Source organism: Cololabis saira, chromosome 6, assembly GCF_033807715.1.
Source record: "Cololabis saira isolate AMF1-May2022 chromosome 6, fColSai1.1, whole genome shotgun sequence".
NCBI lineage: Eukaryota > Metazoa > Chordata > Actinopteri > Beloniformes > Belonidae > Cololabis > Cololabis saira.
The window spans coordinates 11,242,629-11,263,673 of NC_084592.1; the positions used below are offsets into that span (position 1 = coordinate 11,242,629).

Genomic DNA, 21,045 nt, shown 5'->3' on the forward strand with positions numbered 1-21,045 from the left:
AACGCACCGTTTAGATGAAAAAGGGTCATTGAATTATATTTATCATCTTAATTTTTCATTATAACGCACAGGCAGCAGGGAATTAGTGCGTTAGGTAGCAGTGCTGCATGTGAAAATGCGCTGATAGTGATCGGTGATCGATTTGCCTGGCATCGATTGATTTGGTTTCAGAACCGGACAGCTGCTCCAAAGAGCTTCTGAAAGAGCGAAACTAAAGAACGGTGTTAAGAAGTCATCTGGGAAACACCCGTATCTTAGGGTTCTCTCTTAAGTGAAACCTTCTTTGAACCTCTCTTAAGTCCTTAAGAGAGGTCGGATCTGGGAAACCCGGCCATTGACATTTGGAGAAATTAGAAGTTTAATGTCTAGCTGGTCTACTGGGATTAAATAAATCCGAAACGATTGATTTCAGTTCATCTTTTCATGTTCTCAGACATGTATTCTAATTTTGTTACTTCTTCAGGCCAAAATATGTGAGAACACAGTTAACCCTTTGAAGATAAATGACACATCTCTAATTATGTTTGTCAATCAATTGGAGCAGATTTGTTTTTACTCTTTCTACAATATGTTGGCGTCACTGGAACCTGGCTTCAAAATCTGAAGTGTGACGATGAGTTTTACTGCTTTTCTAAACCAGGGGTACAACATTGCATAGATCACAGGGTTTATACACGAATTAAAGTAGAACAGATAAACATGAAAATATCCAGAATTGTGATCAAAGGAACCTGCAAGGGAAAAACAATAATAAGGGCAAAAACATGTCAAAAACACAACAATTAGAACACCAAGATTTCTTGCTGCTTTCAGCTCAGATTTCTTTGGTGCTGCTGTTACTGAAAGATGAAATGCGGGAGCTGTGATGTGAGAGCGCATGGCACGAGCGTGAGACAGAGCCACCACAAACACTCCCATATACAGAACTACAATGACTGTAACTGGAATAATAAAGGTTATGACAAGATCTACAGTTCCTAACGTGTAGTCAACATCTAATACACATTCTCCATAACAGGAACTATGCTTGCCTGGATTAATCAGGTCATCTTTGACAAATAAACTGTTGAAGCAAACAGAGCACACCCAACACAGACAAACACACAGTTTAACTGTTCTCACAGTAACTCTGGTTGGATAATGCAGAGAATCACAGATGGCTACATAGCGCTCGACTGATATGAGAACCATAATTCCAACTGAGGCAGATGTGATACAATATGCCATACAATCAAGCAGAATACACATCAGATCACCAAGGATCCAACATGATGTGAGTCTGAGGATTTCAAACGGCATCAACAGGAGACCCACAAGAAAATCTGTGACAGCCAGAGAGAGGAGGAGGATGTTAGTTGGAGTGTGGAGCTGCCTGGAAGGAGACGGAAAGCATTCAAACTTACTTCGACTGCTGTTAAGACATTTTAAATTAGACATGTGTGATAAGAATAAAAAATACAAAAAAGAAAACTGGTTCTGCTTGGAAGTGTTGTCATGCCTGAAATGGAAGACTGATATGATGACAAGAAGGTTGAGAGCTACAATCAGAAGAGAGATGAGGGACAATATTATCTGAGACAGTTTCCGTTTTGACCCAAAAGATACATTTTCTTTGCAGGAGATGTTGGGCAATTGTGGAAAACAGAGGTCTGCTCCATCCTGGGTCTCCATCTTCAGAGATCTGCACAAATCTCCAGCTCCGGATGCTTTCTGAACAACATTTTCTTATAAACCTTAGAACCCTTTCCTCATCACTCCCCCTCTTTCTCTAGATTGGACAGTTATTACATTACTTACCCAATCTGCAAATCACACTTACTTGCCTTCAGCTTTCTGCAATTCCTTTTTGATTTCACTGTTGGAAAAAATATATAATTTTAAAGTTAAAAAGTCTTCTTACCAAGGTTACAATGGTAATTATACAATTGTACAACATAATGGCTGGTGAATAAATACAACTATAATACCAGTGTTTGTAAAAGGTGGTTAACCAGTAACGTGACAAAAAGAAAAAAAAATGCAAGGATATTCCCACCCCTAATGTGTTGGAAATAAAAAAAATTTTTAAATGGGGAATATTATGGATAATGTATTCATTTAAGGCTTGAGAATGAAAGTTTTGTGTCTGGGATGCTGACTAGAAGATAAAAATGTGTTGAGTTTGCCGCCCTAGTTGTTATGGATTTCTTTCTTGAACCCAAGCGCAACACCAGACAGGGTTAAACTTTAGCCAAAAGCACAGCTTAGTTTAATTGAAAAAACACAAAAAACTCCCACTGGGAATCCACAGAGAGATGTACAAAAAAACTCCTTCTTCAAACAACTCGAAAATCGCAAAGGCAACAGAGCAACAAGCAAACAAGCAAACAAATAAACAAACAAGCCAACAAAATGAACTAGCCCCGAGCTACTGGCAGCCCCGCTCTTTAACTTTTCTTTTCGATGAGCTGACGAGCTGCAGCTGTGGCTCAGAGCACGACTCCGCTGTCCGCCGGCGTGCGCTCGGCTCGTCCTCGTCCTAAGACTAGTTGAGAGAAAACAGAGAAATTGAGCCATTTAGATTTTGGTTGTCTTTCATACCAGAACTTATCATTTATACTTTAATTATACTGGGGCAAATAATTATTTAGTCAATCACTGATTGTGCAAGTTCACTTACTTTGAAACATGAGAGGTCTGTAATCTTCATCACAGGTACACTTCAACTATCTGAGACAAAATTCGAGGAAATCCAGGAAATCACATCGTAGAATTTTTTTATTAATTTGTGAATTATGGTGGAAAATAAGTATTTGGTCACCCACATACAAGCAACATTTCTAGCTCTCACAGACCTGTAATATCTTCTCTAAGAAGCTCTTCTGTTGTCACGGTGTGGTTGTAGTAAGACCCAGATGCAGGAGAGACCAGGAGGCAGGAGTTCCAAAAAGTAAGATTTAAAAGTCAAAAACCAAACCAAAGAGCTGCCGAGCAGGATACAAAAACCAGGGTGTAAAACTAGAATCCAAAACTACAAATACCTGAAGAGAAAACACGAGGGAAAAAACAGTACGGACCAGCAGGGAGCAAGGGAAAGACAAGACCAGATATACACAAGGGTTAACGAGACACAAGTGCAGATGATCAGGGCAGATGGGAAACAAGCTTGTTTTTAAGACATTCAAGGCCTGTTTAAAATAGGTATTAGATGCCACAATAGGTCTCCTTTAAAGACCTTGTAGCCAACTCGTGCTACCCGGGGTCAACCGACAGGAAAGAGCACACAGGGTTTCGTGGAGAAATTCTTTGGTTTTTATTTCACCAAGACACAGACGTGTATCAGTACACTCGGCAGCTTTGTGTCATCCCTCTCCATCTCCAGGGCCCGCACACTACTGAAATACACAGAGAATGAATTAGGCACACCTGTGCACCATCAGCTGTTCCAGCCGCGTCACCTGTGCGCCACTCTCCCGCACTACCTATCTCCCCTGCAGACCACGCCCCAATCCTGCACCCTGCCACATACCCCCATTGTCCGACTCAAGCCGGGGGCCGACCGGGCTAGGACCGCCATCTGAGCCCCCGTCCCGTGAACCACTCTGAAATGAAAGGTCTGTAAGGCCAGATACCAATGTGTGATCCGCCCATTGGTATCTTTCATGCGATGGAGCCACTGGAGGGGAGCATGATCCGACCAGAGGGTGAATGGGCGCCCCAGCAGGTAGTAGTGCAGGGACCCGACCGCCCACCGAATGGCGAGGCACTCCTTCTCCACCGTGCTATACCGCCCCTCCCTGTCCGACAGCTTGCGGCTGATGTATAGCATGGGGCAGTCCGTCCCCTCCACCTGCTGGGAAAAACGGCCCCCAGCCTTCTGTTCGAGGCATCCGTCTGCAGGACAAAAGGGAGAAAAAAGTCAGGAGGGCACAGAGGGCCTGTTTCACCCTCTCAAACACCTGCTGGCACTGCTCCGTCCACTGGACCGGATCTGAGGCACCTAACTGCCTAACCTCCTTTTTGGTCTTGGGTCTTGGGCAGGCCGCAATTGCAGCTGTCTTATCTACCTGGGTACGCACCTGCCCTCCCCCCAAGCCTCCCCAAGCCGTAATCTCCCTAGACTCTTGAGACATGGGAATCTGCCAGTAGCCCTTGGTCAAATCCAGTGTCGTGAAAAAGCGAGCCGTGCCCAGCCGATCCAGGAGTTCGTCGACCCGAGGCATCGGATATGCATCAAAACGTGACACCTCATTCACCTTGCGATAGTCCACACAGAAGCTTATAGACCCACGTATCCTTGCCGGAACCCGGTACGTCCCTCCTGAGTTTGGGGAGCATGCCGGCGGGCCGGCCACCCGGATCACCTGGCCCACCTCCATCAGCGGGCACCCCCGCCTGATGTGCCCGGGCTGGCCGCTCCGTCAGCAACCCTGCCCAGGCGTTTGAGGGTCCCCCGTAAGGTCAGTTGGCGCGGGCGGAACAGTGTGCTGGTCCTGGGCAGAGAGAGGTGGAAAAAGGGGAGAGGCGTTATTCGGAGGGCACCCCGCCGTGGCTTGGCGCCGGGGTGGGTCGCGTTGCGGGTCCTGCCGTCGCTGTGGCCACCAGATGGACCGCCAGGTGGTCCTCCGCAAGGGTGATGGTCTCCTCCAGGGTCCCCGGGCGATGGCAGCGGACCCACGCTGCCGTCCGGGTGGGGAGCCCCTCCACAAACTGCTCCATGACGACCAGCTACGTCACTCTCTTCTCCACCTCCGCCTCGCCGGGCCTCAGCCACCGCACCGCCACGTCGTGGAGCTGGTGGGCGAAGGTGAAGGGTCTGTCCTCCGGCCCCAGCTTGAGCGCCCGGAAACGGAGGCGGTAGTCCTCCGAGGACCGCCCCAGACGGTCAATCACCGCTCACCGCACCTGGGGGTAGGGGGCGCGTGCTGCCGCTGGGAGGGCGAGAGCTGCCAGCTGGGCCTCCCCTGATAGGAGCGGCAGGAGGCCCACCGCCCATTCGACCGCTGGCCAGTCGCAAGCCTCCGCCACCGCCTCGAAGGTGTCCAGAAACGCGAGGGGGTCATCCGCCTTTTCTTGAGTGCCACCCCCGCGAAAGAAGCAGGCGGGCGACCCCGCCAGCCTGCTTGCTGCTGCGCCGTCTAAACTTAAACATTTTGATAGAAGAGGATGATTCAACAATGAACTGATAGGAATTCCAGATTAAGGAGCCTCTATAAGCAAAAGAAAAATTAAACTGTAATAAGGTATGTTTAAAGAATTCTGCGATATAAAAGCACACATTTTTCTGATACCAATTGATTTCAATACTTTGTTGTTACAAGATTAATATGTTCGGACCATGATAACCTTTCGTCAATTAAAACCCCTAAAAATTTGGTAGAAGAAACCTGGGTTATGTCGTTATCCCCAATAGTGATCTTTGCATTGGATTTACAGTATGTTTTATTTTTTCCTCTAAATATAATAAAACTAGTTTTTTTTACATTTAATGTTAACTTATTTATCCGGAACCACTCACAAAATTTAATAATGCCAGAGTTGGCTTCACTAATCAAAGAATCAAAGTTACTGTGTGTCGAAATCAAGTTAGTATCATCAGCAAAAAGAATGGGGAGCATAGTGGAGGAAACAGATGCAAGATCATTAATATATACAAGGAACAATAATGGGCCGAGTATGGACCCCTGGGGGACACCATATGATAACTGGGCTCTGGAAGAAGTACAACCATTGACAGAGATAAATTGTTCACGATTTGAAACATAATTGACAAGCCATGTATATGAATACTCATGAAAACCATAGCGATGTAACTTAGAAAGTAAAACAGCATGATCAACAGAATCAAAAGCTTTCGATAGGTTTTAAAAAATTCCCAAAGCGTATTCATTCTTGTTTATGGCTGTATAGATTTTTTCAACCAGTTGTAGAAGGGCCATTTCTGTAGAATGGTTTTGCCGGAAACCATATTGGTGCTCATGTAAAATACTGTGTTTGTTTAAATGTAATAACATTCTTTTTTTAATCAGTTTTTCTAAAATTTTCGAAAAAACATGGTAAAATCAGTGATTTAAGTGGGCCGGTACGCACCGGTACGGAGTACCCCCACTTCTCAATATTAGACTCTGGCGTACCGGGTCTTTTTACGGCGTACCGGGACTTCTCATGAGCTCACAGTACTCTGTTCTCTCCTTGCGATTTTGGCTACAGTGGCGTCGAAGCGCGACTGCCCCTCGTGAGACGTTCACTCGTAAAGCCTGATTTATGGTTCCGTGCTAAATCGATGCAGAGCCCACGCCGTAGCAGAAACCATAAATCAGTTTACGGAGGTCCCGCGAGTCGAGTGTGCCAGAAAGCAATAGAAAGAACGCAAAGAAGATATTTTAATCTTTCTTTAAAAGTGGAGAGGAGGAGAAGTATTCAAGGATTTGGGGAATACAAGGAGCTGAGGGGATCCCGGACACCAGAAGCTCTGAAGCCGCTAAAAGCTGTCCATACCATTGCTGTGTCTACCAGCAGTACTTGAGTTGAGGGGAGATGATGGGGGATGGCATCCCTCCTGAAATAAAAACGGTCAAAATCATCCCCCCTGTAAAACTGCCATCCCTCCTTTCCATCCCTCATGTCATTTCATCAATGAATGTGGTATTACTGCTATTTCAACATTTAGAGTCATCACCAGAAAAATAACAGCAGAAAAATTACTTATTTGACAATTTTCATCTGTTTCAAGTAGATTTTCACTTGAAATAAGTAGAAAAATCTGCCATTGGGACAAGATTTATCTTCTTATTACAAGCAAAAAAATCTTGTTCCACTGGCAGATTTTTCTACCTATTTTAAGTGAAAATCTACATGAAACAAGTGAAAATTGTTGTTTTTTCCAGTGATGAGTCTTGTTTTAAGTCTAATGAGATTTCTTTTACTAAAATGAGACATTTTCACTAGAAACAAGACAAATATTCTTGTTAAGATTTTTTGCAGTGATCCATTTTACTTATCCTGTGAAGGACAGAGGCATATTGATAAGTTCAGAAAACTGTTTTTTATTGTTGTGTTGTGATGTATTTGATGTAAGCCCAGTGGATATTTAAAGCTTACAGAAGGCTGCATTTAACTGCTGCTATGTCATTCCTGCAGTATTTCTGCAGGTGTCAGTGCTATTATTTGTAATATATTATATTATTTGTAATCAGCACAAATTATCTGTCCCCATATGATAAAATCCACCATCCCCCCTGACTTTTTTTTACAACTTGAGTACTGTCTACCAGTGAATGTGAGCGTGCCTTCAGTTGTATGAACAAAATTCTTACAGACAGAAGGAACTCCCTTGCTGTTACCAGACTTTCAAACCTGATATTTCTGAAATGTAATGGTCCACCATTAGAATAGTTCAGTCCACAAAGCTATGTGATGTCATGGCTGGCGAAGGGGAGACGAAGCGCAGAAGACGGGAATGTGAAGCTCCAAGCCGTTGGAGCAAAGATGACCCCAAGACCTGCTGGAGCCTTTTCTAAGTAGGTTGAAATATAATCACAATTGTCTTATATATTCACAGTCCACTTCTTTTGACACATTTGTACAATATAATGCAAACCAGAACAGTAACACTGCTATGAATTCTACTTAAAAAAGCTTTGTAGCAACATTTGTAACATTATGATTCTTCTTTGTGTTTATTATGGGTCTGTGTGTTATTTTCTCCATGCCTTGTCTCCATATTTTATCTATGTGTGTTACTCATGTGTCTGTCCACAGGGAACTCTAGGTGCCAGTTGTGCATCAGCCTCTCTGCTACCTGAGGGCCACCCCCTGGAGACCTCCCTTGTGTACACATCATTTGTTTGGAAAATTCAATAAAACAATTTTCTTTTTAAAAATCAGGATCATGTCCAAGTATTGAAATATATCACTTAATCATCTGCCATTACCCACCGCCTAATTTACCTGACATCAGTTGAATAAGGGGAGTACCGGCACTTATTTTTGTCCACTTAAAGCACTGGGTAAAATAGAAATCGGTCGATAGTTATTAAACGATTTTGTGTCCCCAGATTTATGAAGGGGGATAACTTTAGCAATTTTTAGATCCATAGGCACACATCCTGTCTGCAATGATAGATTAAAGATATGTGTTAATGGTTCTACAATAGATAAAGACACAGATTTAATCAGCGAAGCACCAATATCGTCATGCCCCGGAGCAGATGGTTTCAGTTTATCAATAATTTCGAGCACTTCTGCTGTATCTGTATTTTCGAACTGTAAAAGGGGTGGGTAGTTGCCCTTTATGTAGTCCAAAGGGTTTCCGTTAGAAGGTCTAATGTTCTCTGCCAAGGAGGAACCCACTTGGGCAAAAATATTATTAAATTCACAAGAAATAACATATGGATCGGTAAATGTTATACCACCCTCATTGAACTCAGAAGGGTAAGAAGCAGAGGATTTTTGTTTGTTCATGAGTTGATTGATGACCATCCAGGTACACTTAATATTAGTGGAATATTCTTTGAATTTGTTGCTAAAGTATTTTTTTTTGGCTACTTGTATTAAATTATTATATTTGTTTCTATATTTTTTATATTTAGTTGAATTCAGAGGTGTAGGATTAGTAAGAAACCTCTTATATAGCTTATTTTTGATTATTGAGGATTTATGAAGGCCGGATGTATACCAAGGTTTTTTTGTTAATTTCAATAGATTTCTTTTTTGATTGTACAAGTGGAAAGCATAAATGAAAAGCCGAATTAAGGTTTGTCATAAAAGTCTGGTAAGCAGACTCAGCATCCGTACATTTGTAAACGTCTTTCCATGAAGTATCATCGATCCACTTTTTAAACCTTTCAGTATTGTGCCGATTGAATAATCGACGTTCGGTACGAGACTCTTTACCAGCAGAACCAGTCTTATCAGGGAGCGAGAAATGAAAAATGGGGAAGTGATCTGAAATATCAGTGAAAATGCTCTGTGTCATACGTCTCCGTCTCCAGGACCCGCACACTACTGAAATACACAGAGAATGAATTAGGCACACCTGTGCACCATCAGCTGTTCCAGCTGCGTCACCTGTGCGCCACTCCCCCCCACCCCTCTCTCCCCTGCAGACCACGCCCCAATCCTGCACCCTGCCACAGACCTATTATGGTATGTAATACCTATTTTAAACAGGCTTTGAATGTCTTAAAAACAAGGTTTTGCTAAATAAATTAGAAATTCAGCCTCTGAGCCATGTCTTTACCATCCCATTCTCTAACCTCATTATCTATGCAGGATTCTGAGTGGGCGGGGCTATGATAATGAGGCACTGTGGTGATTGGCTGCCTAAATTACCCGATACACCGCTACGAAAAAATGGCGGAAGCTCCGGCCGGCGGAGTTAGTAGCGTGGTTTCACGCATCGGAGGCCAACCTATGTAAATCGCTTTTTCATTACGTAACGAAAGGGAGCAGAATCTGAACGGCTCGTAGATCCACACCACACTGGATGGCTCATCCGGGCGGCTGTACAGACACTACAGAATTTGGTTGCTTTCCTCCTTCTCTGAGTTGGCAGGCTGAGGGGAGACCACTTTATATATGTTAAAGCAAGAGAAAACATGATTTTCATAATAGGTCCCCTTTAAAATTTGAACATTATGCAGCACACTAATTGTGTCTTTTTGTTGCTCTATTATCAGAGTTGACAGATGATGATATCCAAGAACTGCAGGATCTGTACCAAGGTGCTGCAGTGCTGACAAGCTTTTTTAATATTGACAATTACACTGCTTTGTCTGACACTGATTCAGAGGAGCATCCAGACTTACCTGAGCCCTCGACTGCTTTATTTGATGCAACATTTAGGGAACTCTCAGCACAGGAAATGCAGGTGAACTGTGAGGATACATTTCACAAACTACTTCATCAACGTGAGAAACTGGAATTTGTGACACTGCAACCATCAAGGTCAAATGAGTAGTATACCTATAGGGCTAGCCAGATCACAACCACAACTGACAAGGTCAGCAAAATATACCTAAATTATATAATGCAGTACAACAAAACACAGTTAAATGTCCCATCTGTGCTCTGGGGTCAAAACGTGGAGGAAACAGCAAGACAAGCCTACACTACATTTATGTCCCAAAGCCATCCAAATTTCAGCATCAACTCATGTGGCTTAGTAGTGCAACTTTCTGAGCCACATGATCATCATTCTTGATCATTACCAGATGGGATAGCAAGATGTCCCTGCTGTGACAGATACCAGAAACATATAAGCCAAGTCAGCCTTAGGCCTAACCTTAATTTAATCAATATAATCAATAGGTGGTCTTATACTGTAGGTTTGTTTTGAATTCATTCTATGCTGCCCATTATTTTTGTGAGCATCCACTCAAAGACCACAGAGGTCAGTCCTGTGAGAAAAATCAATTGTCCAATGTTGCACTTAACGGTGTTGTAGGAGAAGAATTTTGCTCTTCTTTCAGATTTACATTTTCTGCTTGTAGTGTGTTAAACTACTGTCGCAGGTTGACATGGTCCTTCTGAAGTTGACTGTATCTCAGGTTCAGATCATCGTATTCTCTCGTTGGAACTGCGATATCCTCTTTAGCTTTAATATAGAAATGTGAAAAATGTGCATGTGCTGCAACTAATGAAAACAAGTTCACAATCCAGAGGTTCTCACACATTTTTACGAATGAATTATCAAAAATGTTTCCATGTCAGATGATAATATACATTAGGCCTATAGATCCCAGGGGGGGATAATTACTAAGCATTTTACCCATCCAGGGCCCAGAATACATATCACACACAGACAGCAAATGGATCACTGGGCACACACACACACACACACACACACACACACACACACACACACACACACACACACACACACACACACACACACACACACACACACACACACACACATTTTTCCTATGGACGTGCATGCCAATAGAGGAGCTAACCACGTTATGTTTTTACTATGAACCAGTCTTTTGCAGGTAATTGTGTTGCACTAAATGTTCTGAGTCAAAGCCCTTTAAAAGTTTGTATATTGTATTGCACAATGATTGTTGGCCACCATTTTATTACGAGTGGCCTGCTGCATTTTCTGTGTACCACCAGAGGGTGCTGCAGAGCATTTAATAATTTAATTTGACTGCAGTCTCCATTTTGGAGGATTGTATTAAATTCATTGTGAACAATTAATGTTAAAACTACTATACAATCACATGTTAAAATCACATGTTAAAAAGAATACTGTCAAAACCAGCAACATTGGAAAAAAAAGACATCTGAATGCATTTCATGAGAATCTAAAATATTATAATGTAGTGGAGTACTCAAAAGGATGAGGAATAGTGCTGAGTAAAATCACTCAAACAGAGACACATTTACTTTACCAAAAAGCAGGCGATCAGTCAAGCATAGCCTTCTCTCCAACTAACAGAATAACGGACATAAAAAATGGCATGACAACACAAAAAAGAATGTCGACGTTCCAAACCATATAATAACATTAAAGGAGCTTGAGGCCGGATTGTGGCAGGATTTATGAAAAAAATGCGTATACATTTTAAGTTTTCTAGTAATAATGTCAGATGAAGCGTTCCAAACCCAAAAGAATGAGCCCTCTAGTGTATCTCTCCTTTGCCTTGAACAGGCTGTGTGCTGCAAAATGTGGTGCAATTCGGTCCCGAATTTCCCGCGCTGGGCTGCGGATGTGACGTCACATGACGCTGCATGCGCATTCTCCCCGTTCTCCCGTGCCGGCTTCACTGTTGGCTGCAGTACCCCCAACAGCCGTCGTGGTGAAGGGTGGCGCTATAGAGTCTCATTTCTTAAAAGGAGCCTCATGCTCCTTTAAGGCTGCCCATAGACTAACTCAGCAGATGATGAACAAATGTCCTCTTCAGGTGAAATATCCAAGACAAACAATCCTCCCAGCAAGTATACTGTAGGCTGGCCCACAGTGCTGCTTTCATTGTGTGGTGAAACCATTCACACAGTCCATTAGCTTGGGGATGATAAGCTGTGGTATGAGTTCTGACATGAACTGGGAGCCACGATCTGAAGTGATTTCAGTGGGACACCAAAGTGGGCAAAGGAACAAGGATCGGCCCCAGGCCAACGGGTAGTATGGTCAACCATCATGAGGAGGCACTCTTTTGATGAAGGTAAGGAGCCCACCAAGTCCACAGGCACGTAGTTAAAACGCCTTTTGGGGACAGTAAACAGCTCAAGGGGAGCCTTGGAATGGCAGTGCACTTTATCTCGTTGACATGTAATGCAAGATGCAACCCAGTCACGAACTTCATTTTCCAAAGCATGCCAAATAAACGTTGCCACCAACAGTCTCGGTGATGCTTTCCTACCAGGGTGGGACAGGCTATGAACCACGTCGAAAACCACCATGTGCCAAGCCTGTGGCATGATGGATCGAGGTTCACCAGTGGAAATGTCAGAGAGCAGTGAGGCACCAAAATCACCAAAAGCTACATTCGCCAGATGCAGACCACTGATGGCATTCAGTCCTGTATGCTTGCAATTCTGCATCATGAGTCTGGTCAGCAGCCATGTGGTTGTAATCCACTCCTGTGTGAACTGCACCGGTGTGAATTGCACCGGTGAAACAGCAAGGGGGACAGTCAGCCACCCGGTTGTTTTAACCCGCCACATCATCAAATCAATCTTTATTTGTTTAGCGCTTTTCATACAAAATAAAAAATGCAACGCAAAGCACTTTACATAAAACATAAAACTTAATAATGCCCAACCCCCGCCCCGCACACACACACACACACACACACAGACAGGCGCAAGCACACTGCGATTCGCACAAGTATATGCCTGGGCAATGAGGATCCAGGTGGGGAAAGGGTTTCAGGGAGCCATCCACGCCAGGATGTCTCATTACCGCAACCACAAGGGGGGGGGGGGCTCCACAGAGACCATCCCGGCCCAGACGGATAGAGGAGTCCACACGACAGCGGTAAAGCCGTGGTGCAGAGCTCCACAACCATCCAGGCCAGAACCACCCCCAGGAAGACCCCCCTGCAGGCCAAAGTCACTCCAGCATGGAGGCTCCCCATGAGGAAACACTGGAGCTAAAAGCTACAAGAAAACAGGATAAGATAGGCTATGAAGTTAAAATACACACTAAAAGAGTTTAAAAGTATAACATAAAATCCTAAAAGTAGGTCTTGAAAGCAAGACCTGCTAAAACAAGCATAAGAACAACTTAAAACCATAAGAGCATAAGACCTGGTTTAAAGCAACAAGAACAGCTAGTTAAAACAAGGATATACGAAAAAGACTAAAAGGAATCAGCTAAAAGCCGATTTAAAAAGGTGAGTCTTGAGCCTGCTTTTAAAAACATCAACAGTCTCTGCGGCCCTGAGGTTCTCCAGCTCCATAGACGTGGGCCATAGTAATGAAATTATGCCTCATCGTAGGTTATGGTTTTAACTTTGGGAATGATTAAAAGGCCGGTGCCGGAGGACCTCAGGGTCCGCCAGGGTTTATAGTGTAAAAGCAGATCAAACAGATATGAGGGCCCGAGACCGTTAAGAGATTTAAAAACTAATAAGAGAACCTTAAAATCGATCCTGAAGCGCACGGGGAGACAATGCAGCGATTCTAAAACTGGTATAATGTCAGCCCACCTTCTGGTCTTCATCAACACACGTGCAGCTGAGTTTTGTAGTAATTGAAGACTAGAAATGTTTTTTTTAGGAAGACCAGAAAGCAGGGCATTATAATAATCAATATGACTGGAAATAAAAGCATGCATCAGCACCTCCGTGTTTGCCCGAGGGAGAAATGGGCACTCTGGCTATGTTCTTAAGGTGACAAAAACCTATTTTTGTTGTGTTTTTTATATGAGGAATGAGATTCAGCTCAAAGTCAAAGATAAAACCCAGGTTCTTTATACAATGTGATGGTTTAAAATCCTGTAGTTGTGGTAAAACTTTCTCTCTCTTGGCTTCAGGACAAATAATTAAAACTTTAAAACTAAAATACAGTTAAGAAGGGTATCAAATGGATTTGTGTCTTCAGGAGACACAGCGATATACAGTTGTGTATCGTCAGCATAACTATGAAAATTGATGCCGTGCCTCCTGATGATGTCCCCAAGCGGAAGCATATATAAATTAAAGCTGCAAGCAGCGATGAACGGGCCCTCGCACCCTTGTGCACGTTCAGGCGTGCTGCAGTGGAAGCACTTGTATGACTTGCCTGTAGATGTGTTCAGGCCTGGACCTTTAGCGGATGACACCAGCCACGACTCTCTATACCAAACCATTCAAAAGTTATGGCAGAAAATAGGAACTATCAGATATCGACCAATCATAATTGCTGCAAATTAGCGGGGCTAATTTGCAGCAATTATGTTCAAGGACTCAAAACTGAGTGCGATGACACCACCCACGAGTCTTTATGTCAAACCATTCACAGGTTATTGCAGAAAATCAGAACTATCACATATCGACCAATCAGAAGAAGGGGCGGGACTAATTTGCACCAATTAAGGTGAAGGAGTCAAAACCGAGTCCGATGACACCACCCACAACTCTGTATGTCATACCATTCCAAAAGTTGTGGCAGAAAATAGGATCTATCAAATATCGACCAATCAGAAAAAGGGGCGGGGCTAATTCATGCCAACGGAGGTCAAATACTCAAAACCGAGTTTGATGACACCATCCACGACTCTCTATGTCAAACCATTCAAAAGTTATAGTAGAAAATAGGGACTATCAAATATTGACCAATAAGAAGAAGGGGCGGGGCTAATTAAGGCCAATGAAAGTCAAGTACTCAATACCGAGTCCGATGACACCACCCACGAGTCTTTATGTCAAACCATTCAAAAGTTATCGCAGAGAATAGGGACTATCATATATTGACCAATCAGAAGAAGCGGTGGGGCTAATTTGCACCAATTATGTTCAAGGACTCAAAACCGAGTTCGATGACACCACCCACGACTCTTTATGTCAAACCATTCAAAAATTATGGCAGAAAAAAGGAACTATCACACAATGACCAATCAGAAGAAGGGGCGGGGCTAATTCATGCCAATGAAGGTCAAGTACTCAATATCATCTATCATCGCCACGGTAACACTTAAAAGTAATTAAAAGTAATGCGAGTCGTCGCAGGATGGAGATGCACATTTTGATGTATAACACACCTGGGTGCAGGTTACGGTTCGGGCCGTATTAACTGCTGAAGGAATGGCATAAATTGCGCCAAAATTACACGATTAATTCAAAATGGCCGACTTCCTGTTTGGTTTCGGCCATGGCGTCAAGAGGCTTTTCTTTAAATTGCGACATGATACAGGTGTGTACCGATTATCGTGCATGTATGTCAAACCGTATTGTGGGGCTTGAGGCACAAAGTTTTCTAGGGGGCGCTGTTGAGCCATTAGGCCACGCCCATTAATGCAAACCATGAAATATCAAATTTATCACCAGGCCTGGCTTGCGTGCAAAATTTGGTGCCTTTTGGGGAACTATCAAATATGGACCAATCAGATGAAGGGGGGGCGCGCTTTTTGGCGTCTATCGTCGCCACGGTAACGCTTTTGAAAGAGAAAAGTAATGCGCTTCGTCGCAGGTTGGAGACGAACATTTTGATCTATAACACACCTGGGTGCACATTACGGTTCGGGCGAAGGAGCGGCTGAAGAAATGTCATAAATTTCGCCAAAATTACATGATTAATTCAAAATGGGCGACTTCCTGTTTGGTTTCGGCCATGGTGCCAAGAGACTTTTTTTTAAGTTGCGACATGATACAGGTGTGTACTGATTTTCGTGCATGTACGTCAAACCGTAGCAGCACAAAGTTTTCTAGGGGGCGCTGTTGAGCCATTTTGCCACGCCCATTAATGCAAACCATTAAATATCAAATTTTTCGCCAGGCCTGGCATGCGTGCAAAATTTGGTGACTTTTGGGGCACGTTTAGGGGGGCAAAAAGGCCCTCCTTTCGTCAGAAGAATAATAATTCCTACAGATACAATAGGGCTTTCGCACTGTCAGTGCTCGGGCCCTAATTAAAAAGTATTGGGCCTAAAATCGAACCTTGGGGTGCCCCACACTTGATTTTGTAGGTTCTTGAGGAGCATGCATCCATACTTACAAAAAAATTGTTGGTTTTGAGGTAGGAGCTGAACCAGTTTAAAACAGTACCAGAAAGGCCCGCCAGGTTTCTGAGTCTACTTAACAAAGTGAGTTGATCTACTGTATTGAAGGCAGCACTTAGGTCCATTTAGGGCCATCTCGGTGCTGTGGTTCATCCTAAAACCAGACTGATATTTCTCTGAAACATTATTACTATTTAAAAATTCACTGAGTTGGATAAAAATATTTTTTCTAAAATTTTACTGAAAAATGGTAAGTTGGATACAGGTCGGTAGTTATTAAGAACATTGTGATCTAGATTACTCTTCTTCAGACAGGGCCTCACAACTGCTGGATATTTGTTGTAAACAAATTAAAGCGAGTTGACGTGCAGCTAAGTAGAGGCCAAGTACAGTAGCTCCCTGTCGAACGTGCTGTCTTTTCTTTCTGCAGGACGCACTTAGCGACTGAGAAAGGCAAGGAGCTGCCAGACACCACCAACCAGCTGCTCATTGACAGCACCAACAGAATGGTCTGGAGCATCTGTCGCGATGGCAACTGGAGCATCAGGTGAGGGGTGGGCGATCAAGTTGGCGTTTGCCAGAGCTGCTTTGGTGTCAGTGAAAGCTGCTACTCTCTCAGCAGTACAATGTACCAATGTACATTGATGTAAATGAAAACAGAATGCAATGATTCGCAAATCTCATCATATTTTATTCCCAATACAACATAAACATATCAGATGTTGAAAAATGTGACATTTTCCCATTTCATGGAAAATGTTTGTTTCTCTTGAGTTTGATGGCAGCATCAGTTAATTTAACAATTAATCACATCAGATCTGGGATTGTCCATATTGTGTGTGTGTGTGTATATATATATATATATATATATATATATATATATATATATATATATATATATATATATATATATATATATATATATATATATACTATGTGATTAATTGCATAATAATTGCAAATTTATTCACACATTTTGTGCTGTTCTAAATTACCTCAAGGTATTTTTTTATGTTTTTAATACTGTTGACAACATGAGAAAGGGCAAATATGCTGCTTTATGCCAATGTTTATTCAACTTTCCACAAAAAAAGCTTTTGAAGTTTGATTTGACTGGTCCTTTTTTGCAAGCTGCTACAGCGTTGTCTGCTTTTGACGAGAGGGGGGGGGGGGGGGGGGCGGAGCGGCGCGGAGCACTCTTGGCTGCAAATGGTATTTGAGACTCGACGTACTTCGATGGTAATTAATTTCAAATCGACAGTACATGCAAATAACTTCAGTCTTGTCCAGTGAACCATCTGGCATCTTTTTGAAAGTGAACTAACCGTTCAAAAGTCGCTTTTCATTCTCCATCTTTCAATCCACCATACGTTTCCTCCAGTTATGGTTGCCGTCGACGATGTCGATATATATATATATATATATATATATATATATATATATATATATATATATATATATATATATATGTCGATATATATATATATATATATATATGTCGATATATATGTCGATATATATATATATATATATATATATATATATGTCGATATATATATATATATATATATATATATATATATATATATATTTGTGGCAGGGTGGAGGAGCAGCCACTCAGTTGATTGGGCCAATCAACCTCTCCACCCTGCCTGGCTACATAAGAAGTGGCTGCACAGCAGCAAGAGGTCTCTGCTGGGAGAAGGGGCTGCTGGAGGAAGCTGCTGAAGGTGACGGCACGTGTGTCTTGGGTGAAAGAAGAGAATAAAGAGTTCCTGCACTAAACCCTGTGTCCTCTGTCCTGTCGGTCGACACCCGTAGCACTAGCCTTGCTACAATATTATACATATACATACATACACACACACACACACACACAGTGTGTGACACAATCACTGGTTATATTGACATAGTTTAAATCTGCACATTTAATGGACAGATATAGATGATGAGACTGCTTTAGGAGGCTTTCACAGAGATGTTAGAAAGAGTTAAACTCACAAAGTGAAATATCTTTGCATCGACATCTGTCTATAAATGTAGCACAAAAACCACCACCTATCTTACCCTCTCTACAGACAGACAAAAACATTGACATTTGGAGAAGTTAAAAGTTTAAAGGTATTGTGACATGAAAAAAAAAATTTTCTTGATTTTTTGTGTTTTGTTGGGTGTCTTGACATCAATTACACCCAAAAAACAACAAACTTTTAACATTCAGTGTATTATGTGCTTTCTGGGATTTTCCGCATAACTATGCAAAAACGGCGCATCTGGTTTGGTGGCGGGCCGTGACGTCACGGCCCGCTAAATCACCGCCCCCTCCACCCAGCTCCCTGCCTCTCCTCTCCAGCGCACCATAAAGGCTGATTTATGGTTCCGCGTTACACCGACGCAGAGCCTACGGCGTAGGGTTACGCGGCGACGCGCACCGTACGCTGAACCCTACGGCGTAGGCTCTGCGTCGATTTAACGCAGAACCATAAATCAGGCTTAACACGGAGCTGTTTAGAGCCTCTTTTGTTCTAATCACCGGAGGAAAACTGCTGAGAAGAAGCGGCCACTGACTGGACTTAAGATAAGGGGACACTGCTGCTTGCATGCCTTTATTTTTATGATTGTTTGCTGTGGTTCGCCCTGCTGCTTTTCCGTGCATGCTTCGCCTGTCGCTCCCGGCTTAACTCTCCGACGCCGCTGTGAGCGTATGGCTGGAGGAGGAGGTGTGGAGGAGGAGCGGGGCAATGATTGACAGGAAAGGGGGAAATGGAAGCGTTTTTTCACGGCGCAAAAAAACACTGTCATAAAAAGCCAGGAATGGAGTACTAGAGTGAAGTTTTTCTTGTTACACTCTTTTAGACACATTTGAGGGATGTTGGCCAAGACTTTTAATAGTGTTAAAAGCATGTTAAAAATTATGTCACAATACCTTTAAAGTCTAGCTGGTCTACTGGGATTAAATCAATCAGAAATTATCTTTTCATGTTCTCAGACATGTATTCTAATTTTGTTAATTCTTCAGGCCAAAATATGTGAGAACACAGTTAATGCTTTGAAGATAAATGACACATCTCTAATTATGTTTGTCAATCAATTGTAGCAGATTTGTTTTTACTCTTTCTACAATATGTTGGCGTCACTGGAACCTGGCTTCAAAATCTGAAGTGTGACGATGAGTTTCACTGCTTTTCTAAACCAGGGGTACAACATTGCATAGATCACAGGGTTTAAACACGAATTAAAGTAGTACAGATAACCAGCAAAATATCCAGAAGTCTCAAAGACACCTGCAAGGGAAACAGCATAATAAGGGCAAAAGCATGTCAAAAACACAACAATTAGAACACCAAGATTTCTTGCTGCTTTCAGCTCAGATTTCTTTGGTGCTGCTGTTACTGGGAGCTGAAATGAGGGAGCTGTGATGTGAGAGCGCATGGCACGAGCGTGAGACAGAGCCACCACAAACACTCCCATGTACAGAACTACAATGACTGTAACTGGAATAATAAAGCTTATGACAAGATCTACAGTTCCTAACGTGTAGTCAACATCTAATACACATTCTCCATAACAGGAACTATGCCTGCCTGGATTAATCAGGTCATCTTTGACAAAGAAACTGTTGAAGCAAACAGAGCACACCCAACACAGACAAACACACAGTTTAACTGTTCTCACAGTAACTCTGGTTGGATAATGCAGAGGGTCACAGATGGCTACATAGCGCTCGACTGATATGAGCACCATAATTCCAACTGAGGCAGATGTGATAAAATATACCATACAAGCAAGCAGAATACACATCAGATCACCAAGGAACCAACAAGATGTGAGTCTGAGGATTTCATACGGCATCAACAGGAGACCCACAAGAAAATCTGTGACAGCCAGAGAGAGGAGGAGGATGTTAGTTGGAGTGTGGAGCTGCCTGGAAGGAGACGGAAAGCATTCAAACTTACTTCGACTGTTGTTAAGAGAAATCGTAAATTAGGCATGTGTGATAAGAATAAAAAAAAAAAAAAAAAGAAAACAGGTTCTGCTTGGAAGTGTTGTCATGCCTGAAATGGAAGACTGCTATGATGACAAGAAGGTTGAGAGCCACAATCAGAAGAGACATGAGGGACAATATTATCTGAGACAGTTTCAGTTCTGTCCCTAAAGATGTATATTCTTTGCAGGAGATGTTGGGGAATTGTGGAAAACAGAGATCTGCTCCATCCTGGGTCTCCATCTTCAGAGATCTGCACAAATCTCCAGCTCAGGATGCTTTCTGAACAACATTTTCTTATAAACCTTAGAACCCTTTCCTCATCACTCCCCATCTCTCTTGATTGGACAGTTATTACATCGCCTAACCAATCTGCATATCACACCACTTACTCTCCTTTGGTTTTCTGCAATTCCTTTTTGATTTCACTGTTTGGAAAAATAAAAACATCATTTTAAAGTTAAAAAGTCTTCTTACCAAGGTTACAATGGTAATTGTACAAGTGTACAAACATAATGGCTGGTGAATAAATAAAACTATAATCAGGGCCGGTTTTAGCTATGGGCAATATGGGTGACCGCCCAGGGCGCAATCCACATAGGGGCGCAGCACGAGCACTCTAAAAAAAAAAACTAAAAAAAAATCGCTCTGACAGTTCCATCTCAAATCTATTCAATGGGCGCTGTTATTTTGTCACACCAACTTGCTGTTGCTGAGAGTCGTGTGTGCGTGTGTGTGCGTGTGTGTGCGTGTGTGTGTGTGAGGGGCGAGGGGGGGGGGGCTGCGGGGGACAGCAGAGGTCGGAGGAAAAGCAAACTATTTCATAAAAATAATAATATCTACCCACATGTAATGAATTGGGTTACGTGACAAAATTTACACAAATAAAAAAAAAAAAAAAAAAAATGGACAGTGCTGCTGGAGGAAGCTGCTG

At 42.7% G+C, this 21,045-nt stretch overlaps 2 protein-coding genes across 2 annotated transcripts; both read right to left on the reverse strand.

Moving 5' to 3' along the window:
* Positions 1–431: 431 nt before the first annotated feature.
* On the reverse strand, positions 432–1,671 carry LOC133446365 (trace amine-associated receptor 13c-like). The gene is made up of 2 exons (XM_061724381.1): positions 1,499–1,671; positions 432–1,372 (listed from the first exon to the last, which is right to left on the reverse strand). The coding sequence occupies exons 1-2, from the start codon at positions 1,669–1,671 to the stop codon at positions 562–564; spliced, it is 984 nt and encodes a 327-aa protein (XP_061580365.1). The 3' UTR covers positions 432–561.
* A 17,572-nt stretch (positions 1,672–19,243) lies between these two features.
* On the reverse strand, positions 19,244–20,354 carry LOC133446366 (trace amine-associated receptor 13c-like). The gene is made up of 2 exons (XM_061724382.1): positions 20,182–20,354; positions 19,244–20,051 (listed from the first exon to the last, which is right to left on the reverse strand). The coding sequence occupies exons 1-2, from the start codon at positions 20,352–20,354 to the stop codon at positions 19,244–19,246; spliced, it is 981 nt and encodes a 326-aa protein (XP_061580366.1).
* Positions 20,355–21,045: the final 691 nt, after the last annotated feature.